The sequence below is a fragment of the Puntigrus tetrazona genome, chromosome 18 (genome assembly GCF_018831695.1).
Source record: "Puntigrus tetrazona isolate hp1 chromosome 18, ASM1883169v1, whole genome shotgun sequence".
Lineage (NCBI taxonomy): Eukaryota > Metazoa > Chordata > Actinopteri > Cypriniformes > Cyprinidae > Puntigrus > Puntigrus tetrazona.
The window spans coordinates 19,757,658-19,778,968 of record NC_056716.1 but is presented as its reverse complement, the minus strand read 5'-3'; the positions used below and the strand labels follow the sequence as shown (position 1 = coordinate 19,778,968).

The 21,311-nt window shown below is 36.0% G+C and overlaps 1 protein-coding gene and 1 pseudogene across 1 annotated transcript in view; both read left to right on the top strand.

Annotated features, from left to right (window-relative positions):
• LOC122362764 (Golgi integral membrane protein 4-like) overlaps nucleotides 1–196 on the top strand; it is a 3,746-nt gene extending 3,550 nt beyond the window's left edge. Inside the window, exon 7 of the mRNA XM_043264322.1 lies at nucleotides 86–196. Coding sequence (XP_043120257.1) covers nucleotides 86–196 — 111 coding nt within the window. The remainder of the gene's footprint in view (nucleotides 1–85) is intronic.
• Nucleotides 197–210: 14 nt separating this feature from the next.
• LOC122362763 lies at nucleotides 211–11,447 on the top strand (annotated as a pseudogene).
• The last annotated feature ends 9,864 nt before the right edge of the window (nucleotides 11,448–21,311 follow it).

Genomic DNA, 21,311 nt, shown 5'->3' with positions numbered 1-21,311 from the left:
TTCATATAGACTGCCGAAATATTATTCCAAACCTATCCAAAGTCTGTTCTAGAAATACAAACTCTTCGTTCATGCATCTCTCAAGCTGAAGTGCTGCATCATCAAGGCCAGAGGAGACCGACTTAATCAGGACAGCAGCCTGGATCTCATTTACAAGTGGCTCTTCAGCTGCGGATTTGATAGGCCTTCCTTTTAAATTCCTGTGCTGCTATGCCGCCTGTCTTTCTACCCGTCCTGTCCATCAAACGGCCTCTCCTATATCGCCTCGCACTCATTTACAATCGGTAACAAAATAATGAGCTCCCTTAAGATACGTGCAACTCCCTTCTCTCCATTTTAATATGTATCGGTGTTGAGCAAAAGTGCAAGATATTTAAATATATATTGCTGATATTAAAGTTTTTTGGGGTGAATGTACTTTGCTGTATGCATGCTGAGTTTATTTAATTGTTTTTGATCTGTTTCAGATGTATGCAGAATGCGGAGAAGGATTATTGTGTTGGCTGCTTTGTCAGGTTCCACCAGAAGGGCACTGAAGCGCCATCGTGCAGTTCCTGTACAGGTGAGGAGGTGTTCTGACAACCTCTGTCCGTCCCACACGCACACCACACACACACACACACACACCTACACACGCCCGAAAGTAGCCAGGCACAAACCTCCAGATTCAGTCTTCCTCATCCATGCCGTTTCTGAGAAACGTGGAAGCGCTAGTCACCATTAGTGGACAATCTGCTCACCAACTAGCAGCTCTGATTACACACACCTGTTCCCAGGTTAGAGAGCAGACACACAAACAGTGTTCACACACACACACACAATCGCTCCCTGTCCAGCTGGAGTTTGTTTTAGAGACTTGAGTGGCCCCGTGGTGAGGTGTTTGATTGAAGCCTTTATCAGACAGTCAATACATCCGTCATCGCACCCGAACCCGGACCAGCGGTGCCTGAGGAGGGGGTTCTGTAGGGGACCAATACAGCCCTGTTGGCAGTCTTTGCAGTCACGTTGCCTGCTGAATAATCTCTGTGATATTTGGGATTTTGGTCCGTAATAAAAATCTGTAATATTTCACTATATACATATATAACGTCCGATCCCCTCTTCTCAAATAGCCGCATGGTTTGAGGTTCATGTTCGTTCTGAACAGGTTATTTCTTTTAAAGGATTTCCCATTAAAGCAATACATGCTAGGCTTAGCCAAAACTACAAATAAGCAGCATTATATTTTTGGTTTTCTTCATTTCTCTTTGTTCTCATCACATTAACTGTGTGTATTTAAAAATAAGTGTGCTCATTAAATTACCTGATTTTACTCTTATAGTATCAAACTAAAGTCACTTAATTGGTAATGAAATGAAAGTTGACACTAATTACTTTATCTTCTGTGTACCTAACTATGTACAACCGCAATTAGTACATTTCTTCTAAGAAAAGAAAAGCGATATACAGTACCGGTCAAAAGTTTGGAATAATTCCGATTTTTTGTGTTATGCTCATCAAAGCTGCATTTAGAGTGAAAATTTATATTTTGTAACATTAAATGTCTTTACCATCCCTTGTTTTACCTACTCTGAACTTTTCAAATCAACATATTAGAATGATTTCTGTAAGACTGAAGACTGGAGAAATTATGCTGATCACAGAAATAAATAATATTTTAAAATAAATGGCAATAAAAACTTTTTTATGCATTCTAACTCATTCATTCTGTTTTTACTGTATTTTTGGTCGAATAAATGCAGCCTTGTGTGAAACAAAGAGATGTATTCCAAAACATATTACAAAACTAACTATTGTGGGTTTCTGATATTAAACTGTGCATTCATATAGTAAGATGCATTTTAATCGTTTAAGGACATTTTAACTGCTAACCCTCAGGGTCATTCAGACAACTGGGAGAAATCAGCTCATTATGGTGTCCATTGCATGCTAAGCGCTAACCCCAGGCGTGCAGGAACATACCTCCACCGCGACCCCTCGACCGAAAGCCCTCCACATAGGCATACAAATATGTTTAGGCATCATCATGTGTGTGTCAGTGCTGATCGTAGTGTTTGAGGTGCTCCAATTATTGCATCCTACAGGTATACTACAGGTATATTCTTCTGAGAACATGACCTTGGGTGACCCGCATAAACCTTTCACGTCTGTCCTCGTGTTTACATCTCATCATGCAGCATTAGGCAGCACATGTGCACCACCAAACGTCCTTCTGCCCCGTGTGACGCTCACCCTGCGCTGCTGTGTGCAGAAAGCCTTTAAAGTAGATACGCAAACACAAGCAAACAAGTCCAGATGGAGGAGAATCAGGAGAAGCCATAGGCTCTATTCATAAACCCAGTGAGCTCCCTTACTTTCTAAAAGTATAGTTTCCAAAAAAAAGAAGATTCTGTCATTGTTTACTCACTACTTAATTTCCAGTGATATCATCCACAGATACTGTTTAAACCGAACTGAGCTGATTCAGTGATGAACTGCCTAGACCTGAAAATTGAGTGTTTACTATTGTCCTACTATTGTGTTTACTGTGTTTACTTTGTGTGCATTATTGGCACACGATTTTCCTATTTAATGCTGTAAAGCTGCTTTGACACAATCTGTATTGTTAAAGCGCTATTTGAATCAAGGTGGCTTGACTTGACTACTCACCAAGGTATTTCAAACCTGTTTCTTTCTTATGTTGAAAGATATTTTGAAAAATGTTGGTGACTAAAAACTTCTCCAAACAGTGTTTTTTTCCCTTCTATGAAGTCAGTGGCTACCAACAACTGTTTGATTGCCAACTTTCTCCTCAAAATCTTATTTTTGTGTTTAACAGAAGAAAGAAATTCATGTTTGAAACAAAATGAGGGTGAGACAATGAAAAACATTTTTTTGGGGTGAACTGTGCCTCTTAATGTCTTAAATTAGCATTATATATTTTTTTAAATAATACCTTTATTTATTCATTTCTTATTATTAGTTTTAGTGATTTTAGTACTTCAGATTGTTGGTTGAAGGTTTTTGTTGAATTAATTTTTTCAGCTCTATTTTAGATGACTTCTAGCATACACATCTGTCATCTAAGCATCTAAACCTAAATTAAACTGAAAAAAACTGAAGTACTAACTTATTCAGAATATTGAGCATCAGATGCATCTTACGACTGATTGCAGTACAATTTGGTTTTGGTTAATCAAACACCATAGTAAACTAATAAGAACAGATGCATACCAACATTTAACCAATTTTGCTTTCAGTCTTAACAGAAAAATGGCTTGTTGCTACAAGTGATTTTTTTTTATTTATTTTTTTATAGTTTTTGAATCCATCTACTCATTGATAGCTTGATTATGACACCGTAAAACACTGTTGCGGTCTTCTTGAAGGGAGTGCGCCGTCTTGGCAAGCAACTGAGAATTGTATTTCACTACGCTTGGCTCTGATGCAGCTTTATACATCCTAATCCTGTTTAATTTGCTTCCATGGTGGAAAGAGGGAACAAATATTAATATTTTTTGTTCTTTACAATCTTGGTTTGTCCTCAAATCTGTCTTTTATAAAAAAGCATTTCCCCATTTGCTTTCGATTCATTCTCTTTTATCTCTGTTTTCCGATGCACACATTTCTTCTCCCTTTAATAGTTTTTTATTGCTGTCTATTGCCTGCAAATCGATATTCAGAGATAAACTAATTCATTTGCTAATGTTTACTGTAGTTTGGATGCATAATAAAAATGTATTTACTAGGCAGTCAAGGTCTTATCTGGTGAGGTAAGAGAGTGTCATTCAGCAGCCTGACCACCATCATGGCCACCAACAATGTTATCTTAACAACATAATGTCATAAAGAGGAATAAGTCGACTGGCTGGGGGTTGTTTGGGTAAATTATGTGATTTAATCAAGCTTTTCTTCAGGGCTGTTATTCATTTGCACATTTTATGCAGAGATTTGATAATATTTGCAGTAATCAGTAATAAAAAAAGCCGTTACCTGATGTGAATTTTATAAAATTAAATAAACCTACTACATATAAGTACTGGGGTTTTCTGGACTATTTTGTAGTATGACGTATGTCATGGTTTTCAAATTGCACTATCATGTTTTAATATTGTAAATAAAGCAGACATTATTGAGTTTTAGTAATTTTGTTGCATTTTTATATAAAAAAAAAAAAAAAAAAAATATATATATATATATATATATATATATATATATATTTTTTAATGATATTTGAGTTTTAGTTTCAGTTAAAAATAAAAATGTGCTTAAAATAGTATAACTTTTTTCCTTAAAGCATATTTTATTTCAAATAGCATTTTTTTAAAGGTTTTAATTTCAGCGTTTTAATCCTGCTAGATTATAGATTGTCTTGGTCAATGCACTGACAAGATGAAATTTTCTTTGGAACCAACAGCGTACCGCAGATGCTGTCCGTAAAGCTTGTTTTTGAACACAGGACATCCGTTTAATGATTTGGATGAATGCTTTACCTATAAAGAGTGTGCATTCATTCGGTTGCATCAGTACATTAGCTGAATCATTAACAGGATGCGTTTGTGCACTTTGAATTAAAGGTCTGATTGAAATCTATGCTTTGTCCTCCAGGCAGAGCTCCAGACCCCTGTCAGCACTCGGGATGTGTTGGGCTGCCTCCAGCGGCAGGTAAGCGGCGAGGAGAATCAACATACACGAGGTGCATCCCGCAAATCCGCCGATGAAAGTGAAGCCACAGAGAGAAGATCAGCTCCCAGGAGCCTTCAGCCCATGTCTGATAACCAAAATGCAGCACACGCGGGTGAGTCGCTGATTATTTTTATGAGATCAGGTTGAAAGTCTTAGTTGTGTCAAGCGGTAGGCCTTTTTTGCACTTCAATGTTCACAGACTTTTTTGCACACTTCACAGGTTTTCCTTATTTAATAAATTAAGAATGCAGTGCAAACATGATTGTGTATTATGTGCGATAAAGAGCTTTAGAAGACATTATGAGTATGAGTTTAGTGTTTTTGACAGAAGTTTAGTTTGGTGACTAAATTTGATCAAAAAATTGAGCAAAATAATGACATAATAAACCTACTTGATGCATTTGTATACAACGCTTTATAAAGGAATTAATGCTGTAGTACATTATACAGTATTCATAAATAATTGTAATGAAAGTACATTACTTTTCTATGTAATAATGAATGGATAGATGAGGTAATACAATGCATTATGAGGTGCATTACAAGGCGTAATTCATACATTCTTAGATGATGCACTTTATATGAAGATTTTAAGTAAAGTCTTAGCATATAGTAAAACAAAAATAATTTTAAATAAAAGTTTTATATATATATATATAAGTGTCTGTGTGTGTGTGTGCTGCAAAGCTGAATTTTTTGAATAATTACTCCAGGCTTCAGTGTCACATGATCCTCCAGAATTAATTATAATAATTATAATACTTTTAAATTTAAAGCCCATATAGGCTGATTCTGATATCAGTCCTTTTCACCACTGTTACTTAACAATGTTGTGCTGGAAAACCATAATACATTTTTTTCAGGATTCTTATTATGATTTTTAAAAGAACAGTATTATTTTTAAATATAAATCTTTGCAACATTCTAAACATCTGTTTACACTTTTGATCAATTTAATGTGTCCTTGATGAATAAAAAGTATTGCATTCTTTCAGGAAAAAAACTCCCTCAGAAGCTATTAAGTGCCTGTAACAAAATGAAAAGCAAAAGATATCGACTGACTGATGAACAATGTATTTTATCATTCTTGTACTTCCACAGAGAATGCTGGGAAATGTAGTTTTATTCCACACATCTATCACCTCATAAACCTTCTAAATAAACATTTCAAGCCAGGCGTCAACTTTGATTGATATCTCACAGCCAGCAGCCCGTCTCTTTCTTATACTGTTTCTAGGTAGATTCAGATTTATTCGTCGAAAGATTTGAACACGAAACTGCTCGCAACTTTCTGTAGAGTGTAGAAACTTGGCCGTGTGCTCCATTTAATTTCATCTCCTCCTTTCACTCTCTCTGTCACTCTCATTGTGTTCTCCGTGTCTCGCCTCAGGTGTTGTTAAGTGAATGACGTTGTTGACGTGGAGGATGAGGAGGCTGCTGAGGAAGAGGACAGCTCTCTGCTGAGAGGAGGCTTTGATGAAGAGGAGTCAGCCAGGTCCTTCCAGGAGGCTCTGAAAGAGTGGAGAGAGAGAGGACAGAGACCAGGTAACACACACACACACACGTCGCATCCCGGGTGTGTGTGTGGATGTGCTACACTCAAACCCAGCGGTAATAAAGTGACATGCTGTCAGGTTCGTGTGAGTTGCCACGTATATTCTCTGGCAGGCTGTCAGAACACACACAAACAGTCTCTCATAAAGCACACTCATGTGTGGCATTGACTGAAATAACACACCAGGAGTGTGACAGGGCCGCTGATTGGTTGCCAGGTAACTACATATATGCATGACAAACATGTGCTCGTTGGCGCCTTGCGTGTGTGTATTTTCAGGCGCTGCATGCAGTTTGCAGAAATGCCTCCGTGATTTGACAACATATGACTCAATGAGTTTGAGAAACCGCTCTCAGAAACTTGAATGATGATGCCAGGTCACAAGATGTTCAATCTGTTTGGGATATTAGTCAAGAGCAGCGGGATATTTGTTTGCTAAATCAGAGCAGACTTGAAGTATCCATGCACTTGACTTCAGGATCTCCTTTAAGAGAATCACTGTACTCTATTTAACATCAAAAAACTAGCCCAGTGCATACAGTTAATTCTAAATTTAGTGCACTTTATGCGGTGATAAATGTCACAGCTTCACCACATGAGAAACTTGCAATTAATTAAAGGCAGATTCACAACAAAGCGCCGGTGAGTAATTTAATATCCTAGTTTACTTTAAAGCAAATGCATAGATTTTTTTATTATACATTACATATAGTATTGCTACAACTGCATACAATTATGATCAGAAACAAATTAGTAAAAAAAATGTTACCTATAAAATTTGTAATTTTTATTTCACTGGGATTTGCAATAAAGTGACCTGAGTGTCTCTGCAGCATGAGCAATTTATTTGCATTATGACGTACATCTCACATCCAGTGCAGACAGGATGAAATTTTTATTTATTATTCATTCATTAATTCATTCTTTCATCCTCGATTTTGTGTATATATATATATATATATATATATATATATATATATATATATATATATATATATATAAACTTTAAAACAAATGAACCTATTGTATCTATTTTATCATTTATCTTTATCATTTGCACAAACTTGTGCCAGAATGCTTAATGCATCTCACTTACACACACATGCATCACACACACACACACACACACACACACACACACACACACATTTAAATGTGCCAAATGTACAAATTCATATAAAGTACTTCATATTCAGTCATTACTTATTTACATAGTTATCGTCATTCTACATATTATATTATATTATATACTGCGGCTTCAATAAGAATAGCATGCCGGCTTTCCGTTCCAAACATATCTTTAATGTATTGTTGGGGTTTAAAGCTGAATAGGACAACTGTTCTTACAACAAAATGGTCAGATCACACTGCAGCAAACTAAAGTTAGTCCTTATCATGTGTCAGAGTCCTTGTGTTCCTCTGTCTCTCTCTCACTTCCCTTTCTGTACTTGGCTGTGCAGGAGTCTCGCCCGCTGCAGTGCTGCTTGGCTTGTGCTCACTGTGATAATGACTGCTGTGTTAAGGGGGTTTCAAATGCACTGAAGTCTAACCGCCCTTTATATTCTCACAATACAGCAAAATAACTCTCAAAACAAAGACAGAATTATGTCTATAGTACTGCTCGAATTCTGCACCAGACAGCTTATTTCCCTCATTCAGTCTCACGAGTCTGTGTTTAATATAAATTCTTTAGTGGTTTGCTTGAAGCTAACAAGAAACCGGGTTATCGGTGTCTGATCGACCGCATACATACTGTAGGTAAATTATCCTGTTCTGTACACACCGTTTAGACTGAAGACTTGGTTTCTCTTTCTCTCTAGTGTCTGTGATGGAAACACAAACAGAGAAAGGATCCCAGCAGCTGCTTCATGTGGAGTTCAAGGAGGACACTTTGAGCTACATGGAGAAACTCCTCCTAAAAAAACACATGAGTTTAGCGCTTTGACAACCTCACACTTTATAACTGAACATTGAATAGGAGCATTACAAGCTTCATTTACCTTCCCAGTCCCCAATTAAGGTCCATTTAAGATCAATTAATGACTTATGGCATCTAATTACAGAGTCTCACCTTTAAGTTGTGCCACACGCAGAGTCACTTGGATTTATTGAGCTAATCAGCCCCAAAGCAGTCTCGCGGTAGTGCTTTAACTTTGTGAAATCTGTTTTAAACAAACACTCAGGTGCTCAAACCTAGTGGGCTGCCTAGTTAGGGACTATTTTAAGGCATCATATGCACACTTCTAACATGAAGCTTGTTTCAAATTGTATGCAGCAACTTTAGGGTGATCATTAGAGCCATTTTCCCGGACGTGTCCTGGCCAAGATTTCTATATTGCCTAAAATATCTAGGTTTTGGTTTGGCAGAGCGATTGGTGTTTGACATCGGTTCATTATGTTTTCTAAAATGCTTTTGAGGTGCTTTGAATCGAAGCAATACAGAAATCCTGGAAGGACGTGTCCTGCAAAGAGTGCAACAGATGGGTTCCAGAAGTAAAAACTCCATTTATTTTCTTCATAAGGAAAATTGATTTTTAATGTTAACTTATAAATCTTTAAAGACAGGTTGTTAATCAATGATATATGCTTTAATTGAAGCCATCTGTGTTTTACATAATCATGTTTAAGAGTGGAATGTGTGGTAAAAACTACATATTACTCATGATGATGGTGCTGTACAGAAAATTCCTTAAAACACTAAAGTACTTGTATAAATTTATGCACATTTTGCAATAAACTTAAGATATATTGTTTCTTTAATATGATCAACAACTTAAAATGAATAGTTTTATATATCACCATTGTGAATTTTAATTCTATTATGGCATTCACAATGTTTCAAGGGATTATAGCTGTTGTACCTTCTTTGTCCAGTTTTCAAATACTTTTTTTGCTTCAATCAAAGTTTGCATTGTTGCGATTCACCTTGTAACTGATTGTTTTGGTTCACGACTAATAACACTTTAATGAAGACATTTTTTAAATCCCTGTGGGAGAAATTTATTTTAAGATATACCTGTAGAGCCAAAGGCACTGGAATAGTGGTCCTGTATTGCACTCTTCTAGAAAGCAATCATAGAAAGCACTGCGATGTGATTATTCAAAATTGTGGCGAGAGAAAGCGTGATTGAAGATGTTTAAATTATGCAAACATAAAATGAGATATAAATATTAGATGATAAATCCAAATTTGATGTTAAAATAATACAATTACTAAAACTGAAATTTAAAAATTAATGAATTAAAACTAATAAATAAACAGCAAATGCACAAAATGAAATATGAAAATGGAAATATTGCAATAAAAGCTGAAGCATTAATAAAGACTGTAGTAGTAATCACAAAATAACACTCATTTTTATTTAGTAGCTTTCTACATCAGTTGCTTAAGAAGGTTCTATTTGAAGAAATGAACAAAAATAACACTATGCAGTACTTTCACATCACTAAGTTTGTTTGAAGAAAGAGCCATGTGAAGCACACTAAGTTTTGAAACAGAGCCATTGTTCTGCCCCCAAAAGATTGTGATGCTCGCCTACTGAAATGAAAAGCCTGACAAAAGCAAGCAAAACACACAAACACAGTATCTGTAAACCCTCCTATAAGCGCTTTGAACCGAATCTCGGGCTTCTTCAGCGTTATGGTATCTGTGGCAGCGGTTGTATTTAGGTCGGCTATTCAAGAAGGGTCTAATTGTGAATCCATCAAATTGCCTTCTTTTGAGGCCGGGTGTGTGAAGAATCACGGAACAGGAAGCTGGATTTTTCCGGCATGTGCATGTGTGTGTTTGGGCTCTGTAGGAGAAGGGCAGACGCGTGGCCCAGGGCTGCAGCTCACACTCTGGAGGAATGGAGTGTGTGATAGGGGTGTCTAATCCCTTCATACGCTCACAAACACACACACACACACACACACACACAATGAGGAAAGCAGGTTGTCCTGCTGAGGCAGCAAGAGTTGGCTTCAGGAAGAGAGAGACCAGAGCACAACGAATAAAAGAGAAAGAGACTTGTGTTCAGTAGAAGACAGAGGGTTGATGGCTTTTCTGCTAATGCGTTTGTATGGTAAATCACCAGGAAAAGGTTTAAAGGACTAAACCCGTGGGTCAGGGAAATCTGGCTGAGCTGAGATTTGCTCAAAAGGGAAGTCTGGCTCATCAACTTCCTTCAGCCGCTTTCATTTGTTATTGGACTGAAATAATGTCGCTTTCCTTGTATGCACTGAGAGAGAATAGCACGCTCTGTTGAAACAGCATTTACGTTTCACTTTTTTAATGTGACATAAGTTTGGGGTCAGTAAAATATTTTTCAAGAAACTTTTATTAAGCAGGGATGCGTTAAAGCAAATACAGTAAACACATATATAATGTCAGAAACGATTTCTGTTTCAGTGGTCAATGTAGTTTTTTTATAAAAACATGATTTTTCATAAACATATTAGGCAGAACAACTGTTTAACATGTCTGAATGATTATAAGTTTCTTAGCTAAACATTAGTCTCAATTACATTTTAAAATGCAATAAAATATTTTCTTTAAAAATATTCCTTTTACTATTATCACAATTATATATGCTGCAAGAACGTTGTTTTTTGTTATAAATGTTTAAGTATTCATATATAAACACACTATTGCAAACAGGTTTTCCTTGCTTTCAGCATAAACCTCAAAAACTTACACAAGAAAAATATTAAGTACGTTTGTACATAATTGTCTCATTCATAAATCATGGTATGTCACTCAGCTATTCTTAATGACAGCATATCGCTAAAAATATTTGGAGAACCAAAAATAAAGATTTTTATTAACACTATTAATGACTGTACTACTGATTTAGGTAGTCCACTAACTTGCCGCTTGTTTTTGTAGTGGGGCAGGATCTGATTTCATACTTCAGGAATCGATTAGAAAATAGCTGAAAAGAAGTGAAACACGTCAGGCTATTACATTATTGTTTAATGTTATTTTTTTTTCCTACAGGGGAAATATTTTTCAGAGGAGGATAAAGCTATTACTAAAGTGCTGTGCTGTGCTAAAATGTTGTTTATTTATAGTTGCACCGTTGAGTAAAGGAGCCTGATTAATTATCCTCAAATTTCTGAGTGTGATTTACTGGGAACAGCGTTATTTTCTCTCCTCAGAGGACAAATTGAAGAATTTCAGCCCGGTCTGTCGTCCAACACCGTCCAGAGCCACTCACACCTCCACCCACAGAGATGGATGAACTGAGCCGAAAAGTGACAGGTCGCGACCCGTTTCATCACACGCATAACATATGCAATTAGACCGTAAACTGATAATAGACATTCACGTAACACAATTTAAAACATAAAATTCCAATTAACCATATTTTTTCTTACAGTTATGTAGTCGTATACAGTTGTGGTCTGAATTATTGCACCCTTTGTAAATAAAGGTCTAGAAAATTTAAATATGAACAGGAGTGTACTTCAGCGATATTAGATTTATACGTGTTTATTACTAATAACTTTTTAATAATTGTATTGCTTAAAGAAAGGTTAGATTTCTACAGATTTTTGAATAAAAGATCGCAAGGATAAACAATGCAAATGTATTTTCCATAGCCTCCTTTGTTCATATTTCTCTCCAGTTTTGCAAGCATTTAAAGGGATAGTTCAACCAAAAAAAAAAATTTGTGTCATCACCTCACTCAAATCAAGTTGCTCCAAACCTGTATTGGATTCTTTCTTTTGTTGAACACACACACACACACACACACACACACACACTGACAGATGATTCTAGCTGTAGACTTCAATGCACTGAAAAAGTCAAAGGCTATCATCATCAGTGTGTAAATGTGAACTATCCCTCAAAATAGGACTCATGGTGCAAAACATGTTTGTTGAAACTTGTCATATCGCACCTGTTTTGGTCAAAGGATGATAAGGAATAGTGAGTGACCTGTCGTGTACATGCTGCGATTCACAGAGACCTGTACAAGTGCACTCTCTCCAAAAAGTTGGAGAAATGAGCTGTAAGAGTCACTGCAGAGGGCAGCTTTCCTCTCTCAGCCGGCAGCTCGGATCCATCACTGCGTCCCTGAAGGGTAATCACAGAGCTCTTATTACACACTGGAGGGAGGGCGATGGTCTGACAGAGCACTCCGACAGCTGATTGAGAGAAGTTTCTAGGTGCTGCTGGGAGGCCGGTTGATCACAGCTGTCAAAGAACTGACCACCTTTAGCTTTTCCCAAACAGCACCATGATGAGCGAGGTCTCTCTTCATCGGCACCAGCCGAGCTTGTTTGCTTCTTTTCTAAAGCCCGTCTCCATGGTGCTCACACCGAAACACTTTTCAGTCACTTTTTCCAACGCAAAGCCGTCTTTCTGATGGTTTGTCTGATTTGGATTCATTTTCTTGTCTTGATTCATCCTGCGTTTCAAAACATGAAACAACATTCACAAAGCATTTCACTTTAGTGTGACATTTTTGACTGTAAACACTGTAAAAATGATATGATCCTCAAGTAATGGCAATTTATGTTTTTACATTAACTCATTAACTCTTTAAAACAAGCATTTGTTTTGATTGTCCACCACCAGAAAAAATAATTATATTACATTATCAGAAAAAAAAAGGTGAAAAATGTATTTTATTCCACCATTCAAAAAGTCTGCATTTATTTGATCAAAAATATAATAAAAACAGTACCACTTTGCAATAAAGTTCATTAATTAGCATTAGTTAGCAACATTAGCTAACAGGAACTAAGAATAAACAATATTTTATTATTTGTTTTTACTAAATAAATGTAAAAAAACATTCAAACAAAAAAAGGAAAATGATGTCTCTACTGTTGTTAAAATTATTAAAATCTTACTGATACCAAATCTTTCAACAGTAGTGCATTTTGAAATATTCTGAAAACATTTTAATATTCATGACAGAATTATGTACAGAAGGGGTATTTATTCAGAAAATAAATAAGCAAAAAAATTTCACTGGACATGGACTGAAATATAAATCTAGTGATCTGTCACTCTGTATTATGAATAAATACATTCATACTGGTCATTGAGCTGATTTAATTTCAGTGTTTAACTCTAAACATAAATCTGCTTTACTGCATCTCTGATTTGCAGCGGAGCGGATGGAGTTGCATAAATACTTTGCCTCTCTCTTCTCGATCGCTCCCGCTGAGGATGCCGGGAAAGCGGACAGCCCTGCAGAATCCTGTTTAAGCATCGCAGAGTTAGATGAGGTAATTCTGAACCCCACCACCCTAGTTTCAGTAATGGACTGCTGGGCGATAGCCAGCGAATGACTCCTCAGTGATGTTTCCTTACACTTATCATTCTGTCTTCTCCAATTTTTCTGTCATTTTTGATTTGTCACTTTTGTCAAATTTTTCCAGATGGTTGAAGATCCCACAATCTACAGATCCTCTGGAGTCAAGCAGGGAAATGAGAGCAAAATGTAAGGAGGAAAAGATCAAGGAGAAAAACCAAGACTTTTTGAAAGGAAGCAACAAAGAAGTTCACAGTAGGAGTGTTGTCTTCAAACAACAATATAATTGAAGTAGCTGTGTTTTTTCTCAACTCAGAACTGACACAAATATAGTGTCAGCTTGACATTTACATTTATATCAGCCACAACTAGACTTAAAATAAGACTTCTAACTGTGGGAGCAAGTTGTTAGATGTTAAATATGCATGTCTGTTTTCTTCCTTAAGGTTTGCAGCTGTTGGAAAGGAAGGAGATTTAGGATATTCGGTTTTGCCTTCTATACCGCTCTTCTCAGAGGTGACCAAAGGATCCGTGAGTGAATGTGATTCTGAAGTAAATATCACATCTTCTCCTGAGATGTGGCCGCTGTCTCAAGAGCCTGAACAATCTTCGTCATCATTGCCAAGATCAGAAAGCTTTTTTCCACTTGAGACGAGGCTTCGGAGATCACAGCACCTGTCGACTACCTCAGAATCCTCTCTGTCAAATTCACGAACAGGAGGCCAGAAAGTGGAACTCTGTGACTCTCCAAAACCAAGCCCATGGACAAGATCTTCTGCAGCACAGGAGCAGGAGCAATCCTCAGAGCTTCTGCCAACATCATCTCCTTCACTTCCAAAAACCAAATTAAATCAAACTCTCTCAGGCTTCGAGGACCATATTTCCACTGTCAGCGTCTGTCCTGGTGGAATACCATCTGTTAGGTCTTCTCAATGTCATTCTCCTGCTTTGTCATTCATCTCTAAACAAAGTCCAAAACCTCCAGATTCTCTGTCCCCAAGGTCTAGATCAGTTTCTTCTCCAGTAAACCCAATCCTAACCAGACCTGCTTATTCAACACATGCTGCTGAATCAAAATTATCTCAACTGTCTCCAGAACGTGCCATCACTTCCCCAAGCGCTGCAGTTCCTTCATTAAAGCTGTCACTTACAGAATCATCACAATCTGGATTAGTCTCAGATAGAAGTACATCTACGCCTATCATCAGGTCCTCTCTGCCTAGGGTCAAATCTTCTCATGCTGAGGATTATCATTCACCTCCGGCATCCAAATGGTTAAAAGGCTCACGGAGGTCACCCAAATCCACAGTGCTCTCTTTACAGCTGAGCATGTCAGGTTAGTATAATTTTCATTGGTTTGTCAGGACATTGCAAATATTAACAGTATCTGAATTTTAATTACTATTTTGTTTGTCTTCCATGATGCACTTGAGCCACTGTGTTTATAATTTTCTTCAAAAGTTTGAGTGATGGAGACTGTTTCCTACATAATTAAAAGCAATTTAATTTAAAACAAAAAACAAAGCTGTGCATTACAGCATTTTTTCCATATTTAAGGCAAAATGTAAGGCCTGCAACATTTATCCAAGGGAATACACTGTAACAAAGAAGTGGCTTATTGATATTATTTATTGGTGGCAACTTCAATATGGTAAAAGAGTAAAAGACACCAATGTACAAAAATAAATAACACATTTTTGTTTATACAAAATAATTATAATAGTATTAAAAAACATTGCTAGTTGCTAGGTTATATTATATATATATATATATATATATATATATATATATATATATATATATATATATATATATATATATATATATATATTATACAAACACATACACACACCACAAAACCAGTCATAAGGTTCAGTTTTTTGAAACTGAGATTTATACATCATCTGAAACCTGAATAAATACACTTTCTATTGATGTATGGATAGGAAAGATCTATCTTTCCATTGATGTTGTTAGGATAGCCCAATATTTGGCTGAGATACAACTATTTGAAAATCTGGAATCTTGAGGGTGCAAAAAAATTTTAAAATATTGAGCCTTTAAAGTTTTCCAAATTAAGTTCTTAGCAATGCATATTACTAATCAAAGCAAAGTAGCGGTGTAAATTTAAATGATAACTACTATATGACATGAATGATACATTTCAGCTTAAATTTTTTATTATTTGAGAATAGAGAGGACAAGGGGTGACAGCAGAGATAAGAAACAGGCGCAGTGTTATGAAAGATATATGATGTGTAGGACAGTTATACAGTGTATCATATTTATCCAAAAATATTTGACAGTCGAATGCATAGTTGGCCCATCCAAATCAAATATTCCAAAGAGCTATTTGATAAACATTAAAAAACACCACCTAAATGACAAACATGATTTCCACCATCCTTTGGGATCCAGCACATCTGCATCAGAGTAAAGATGATGAGAAAACACCAGAGTAGACATCAGCCTTCATTCACACAGCGGTTGTTTCTGCAGTATTTGCTGACTAGCAGAGCGATGGAAACTTCAAGCTGTGTAGGATAAGCATTATTAATGCAGGAGGCAGCAGACGGGAAGCAGGGAAGAGAAGCACACAAGCTCTGCTAGACCATGTCCAGGCGGCTCGCTGCGAGCATTAGATAAGGCATCCTCACTGCCGGCCTCCTGCCGGGCGTCTCCACTCTGCCTCAGTGTTTTCTCTCCTGCTGTCCTCATGGTTTCTCCTCTCTCACTATTTGTCACTGCTCAGATTCAGAGGAGGAAATGACAGGTGAAGATGCTTGCCTGGTGCCCAGTGAGGAAGACTCCTCTGATGAAGAGCTGAGACGAATCACGGATGCAGAAGAACAAAAGAATGGCTTTCCCTCTCGTGCCCCACATCATGACCCCTCCGGCAGAGCCTCATATTACTTTCACAAACCTCTCAAAGTCCAAAAACGACAACACGGAACCAGACCTATTTACAGGATCTTCTCAGGTTATCAGAGACCGTTAGAATCCTCAACCTCAGTTACTTGTAACAGGTTACCCATAACCCAACAAGTTTGGGTTTTAAAATATTTTTCTAAATATAGTTCAGTCTGCATTACTTCAGTCAAAAACACAGTAAAAATAGTATTATAAAAATGCTTGTTTGCTTTTCAAAAACCACAATTTTTTTATTTGATGAATATGAAGTTCAAAAGAACCACATTTATTTGAAATAGAAATCTCTTTAGCGTTATAAATGTCTTAACCTATACCTGGTCTCATGGCATAAATGTACCTGGGTGCACTTTTTGGGAGACATATACGTACCAACAAGAACACACCACTGCAGTTTCCAAAAGAAATGAACACTAGAGGCACAATTTTGACACAAATTTGACAAGTTTCTATTAATGAAGCATCGTTTTTGCACAGTTACTAAGAATATCAAATTATGACTTCAAAACAACATTAATAAGCTGGCATATTTGAAAACTGAAGCTGAACTTTAGCACCACACATATCCAGCTTCATATCTATGTGTTTTTTTTTTATAGACGGTACGTTTGTTCGGTAGCTCATGAAGTACAGAGATGTACCCATGTAACTACGGTTTGACAAAACAGTTCAAATCTGTGTAAAAGAAAGTTGAAATGACACGGCTGCATCAACGAATGCATTTTTATATCGGTTTTGCATTTGTTAACACTATCTGGTAGGTTCAGGGTTGGATTTGGTGTAGGGCATATTTTCAACATGATAGAGCATTAACTTATAGTCCACTGATATTTCAATCCTGAATAGCCGCAATACATACCTATATCAACGTAATAAAAATGTGCCAGGGCTCACGTATTGAAACTGTGTTGTAGCGCCACTCAGTGGACATTTCTCTTTTAAAACTGCGGGAAACATGCAGTAAGACATGCATAAAAACGGTGTTGTACAAAAAGTTATATTTTAATAAGACCAGGTTGGTCTTAACAGTCGCTTTTAATCCATTTAATGCATCCTTGCTGAGTTAAAGTATTTTTTTTTTTTTACGTTTTTTTTGTCCTATGAAGATGGAAATTGATGTAGTGAAAAACGTGTGCTTTCACAGACTATGCTAGAAATGTTATATAAAGTGTGTTCTTTAGTCCATACTGAATGGCCTTGCTGGAAACTCTCATATACTAAAGACTTGATCAGTTAGATATCACTCCTATGTGATTTAATTGCAGATTTCATGCTGTGCTAGAGCACCCACTATACTCTCAGCTGATGAGGGCCAAGAGGAAACAGAGCCGTCAAATCGTTCGCAAATGGACTAGCAGAGTTTAATGGTGTAACAGAAAGAGAGAAAAATTATATTAAACACCTGAAATTAAATGTCTGATCAGAAAACGGCCTTATCTCTGCTCTTTTGTCTGACGATCAGAAAATGTGTGTCATAATTACCACCCGCCGATTCTTTTCCCTTACCTCATTTTCCATTTAAAGGACACCAACTGGGACTCAATCAAAACATAATTGTTTCTCATTTCCTTTCAGTGTAAAAATAAGATTTTTTTTTTCTCTTAAAAAGATTTCTGTCTATGTGCTCTATCTAAAATTGCCTAATTAAAATTGGCCTAATTTAACCTGCGTAAGAGAGGGGAAAAGTGTTTAAATGTCCAAAAGTGAGCAAAGATGACCTAAACAGGAGAGTACTTTAATATTTTTTAAATATGATTACTTCTATTTAGCCAGGATGTATTAAACTGATCAAAGGTGACCTTTTTTTTTACGTCATTACAAAATTAAATAAATGTTGTTCTTTTGAACTTTCTATTCATTAACGAATCCTGAGAAAATATATCCTGGTATATTAAGAAGCACACCTGTTTTCTGTATTGATAATATGAAATGTTTATTAGAATATATTAGAAACATTTTAGAATTGATTTCTGAATCGTAACACTGAAGACTGGAGTAACGGTCAGGTTTTATCACAGGAATAAATTAATATTAAAATTAAATCAGCTGTTTTAAAATGTAACAATGATTTACAATATTACAGATTTTACAGCATTTTATTTAAAATAAATGCATATATATATATATATATATATATATATATATATATATATATATATATATATATATACACACATTTATAATGCAACATTAATAATTAATAATTAGTAAAACCTACCAAGATAATGTAAAAAAAGAGAGAAAATGAAATGCTCGAACTTTAGTCTTGCATAATACTACAAATACTACAACTGCAGTCTTGGTAAAAATAATAGATTACATTAAAAACATTAAAAGGCCTTTCTGACCTTAAACCTTTGAAGGTTAGCATATATTGCACCAAGATAAATGTGAATCATAGCAGATCATTACAATCTTAGCCTTTCGATTAAATTTTTTTACAATATTTTCTTGTGTATTATTTATCATGATCTCCAGACATTTTTGCACTTTAAGCCTAACGGAAGCTCTTAAATGATTCTAACTAGTTTTCTTCTCTTCCACAGGCCGTTCATTCCATAGCCCAGCGAAAGGACATCCAGCCTGGCCAGTACCAAGACCTAGAGGGGATCCTGACTTTGGGACTGGCCCCTGGAACCCTGAAGCCCAGCCCAGCTGCAGCTCAAACCTCCAGAGAAGAGCAGAGACGCTTGGAGTTCACTAGGTTTGTGGAGAGACAAGATAAAGTTCTGGAAAAACAAAACTGTATATTTCTGAAGATTAGAGGGCAAGATACAGAATTGGAAATTGCACATTATACCGTAAAAACTGACCTCACAGCAGATTATCTCCTTTTCACAAATGCAAGCACAAGTATGATTAATATGAATTTTATTAGAAATGACAGAGCCCCGTTGAGTTAAGATCCCCATGATCTGACACAGACTAGAGGTTAACAATTTCACTGCAGAAACTCTCAGATTTAACAAAGTCTGGACTCTCATAATGAACCAGATGCCATTTTAAGAGCATTTTCAGCAGTGTTACTCCAATCTTCAGTGGCACGTAATCCTATTAAAAAAATCCCGATTTGCTCCTTAAGAAACAATTATTGTTATTATCGATGTTGAAAACAGTTGTGCTGCTTAATGATAAATATTTTTGTAAGATAGTTTTGTTCAAGATTCCAGAAAACAGCATTTATTCGAAATAAAACTCTTTGTGACATTTCTATATATTTAAGCATTTAATGAATCCTGCTAAATAAAATAATTAATTTAAAAAACCAACTTTCGAACAGGACAAGTCCTCTAAAACCTTACTTATCACAAATGCAGTACTAGGTGTTAGTTAACATATGCGCTATTTGCGTCTTTCCCTACACAAATGCATCCTTTATGCTTTAATAATTGATAGAAGACATTTATAATGCAGCGCTTATGTGGTTCCATCACTAATATATGGCAGCGCTTTAATGAAAACCACAGACATTTCTCTTAACAGTGCATTTTGTGCCGCTGTGTGTTATTTAGATAGCTAATTATTGCATACTTAGATGGATTGGCCATTGAAGAGAGCTGCTAGCTTAAAGATGAGTGTAAATTATGCCTCTCTTATACATTCATTCATTTCCTGGCATTATCCTTTAGCTCCTCAGCGTTAATGTGCTACTTATGCGAGGCCATTAGCTTGACTGTAAACACTAATATTTCTTTTTAAACAGCTCTATTTAAAGCCGTTATTTGAGTATGCAGAAACTAAATATGCAAAAGGCACTTTTTTTTATCTAATATACCGTAAAAAATGAAGCATCTGTTCGGTTCGTTGAGCTTCAAGGTTAATGAAAACAGAGGACAAATAAGTCCCGGTTTCAGTTCCTTTCAGTTCTCTGTTTTTATTGGCTGGTGAGTCTCTCCATCAATTTCCTGCAGTCTTTTCCTTTTCCCATCTTTTCGTGTCTCTGTCACAGTTGAGCCGTTTTTATCGGCCTGTCTGTGCATTTGCAATCCCTGACGTGCACTGACAGGAGCAGCGGCCAGTCGACTGGAAAAAGGCTTAATTACAGCAGGCGTTTAAGATGGCGATGGAAGGCACACATGTTTAACCTTCAACCGCTCACTGTCTGCATGTCAAGTCAGGCTGTGGCAGGCGCATGTGGTTTTCCAGCTAAACTTTGGAGTTTGTTACCGGTTGCTGGTTTGAAGCCGAAAACGAGTGAGCCACGAAATGCTATTGTGTCCTTGAGAAAGTCAGTGAACTGCAAGTCACGTATGATAAAAGCGAATATCAAGAACGTGCCTGGGTCACATTTCACACCAGAATCAAAAGAAATAAATAATAACTTATAGTAAGCAAAGCCTATTTGCATTAACATTAAGATCATTTACAGTGTGACAATTTAATTGGAATTTAGCATATTGTTCCACACAATTCTTAGTAAGCAGGGATATTATAGTTAACAAAAAACTAAAACTGAATATACGTATATATTTAATGAAATAAAAATAAATTAAAATGAAGAAAAACTGTAAGTTTGTGAATGTGTGTGTGAGTGTGTTAATTTTAGTAATTATGTTGTTTGTAATTTACATTTTTACGTATAAAAAAAATATATATATATATATATTAAATGTGTATATATATTTATGTATATATATATATATATATATATATATATATATATATATATATATATATATATATATATATATATATATATATATATATATATATATATATATATATATATATATATATATATAATATTGAATTTAACATTGCAATAAGTGTTTGCAACTATTAACTAAGATTCATATTTTGCTGCTTATTAAAAGTTAGTAAGGCAGTTGGTAGGATTAGGGATGTAGAATAATTAATAATACTCACTACTAATAAATGGTTAATCTAGTAATATGCTATGCTAATAAGCAACT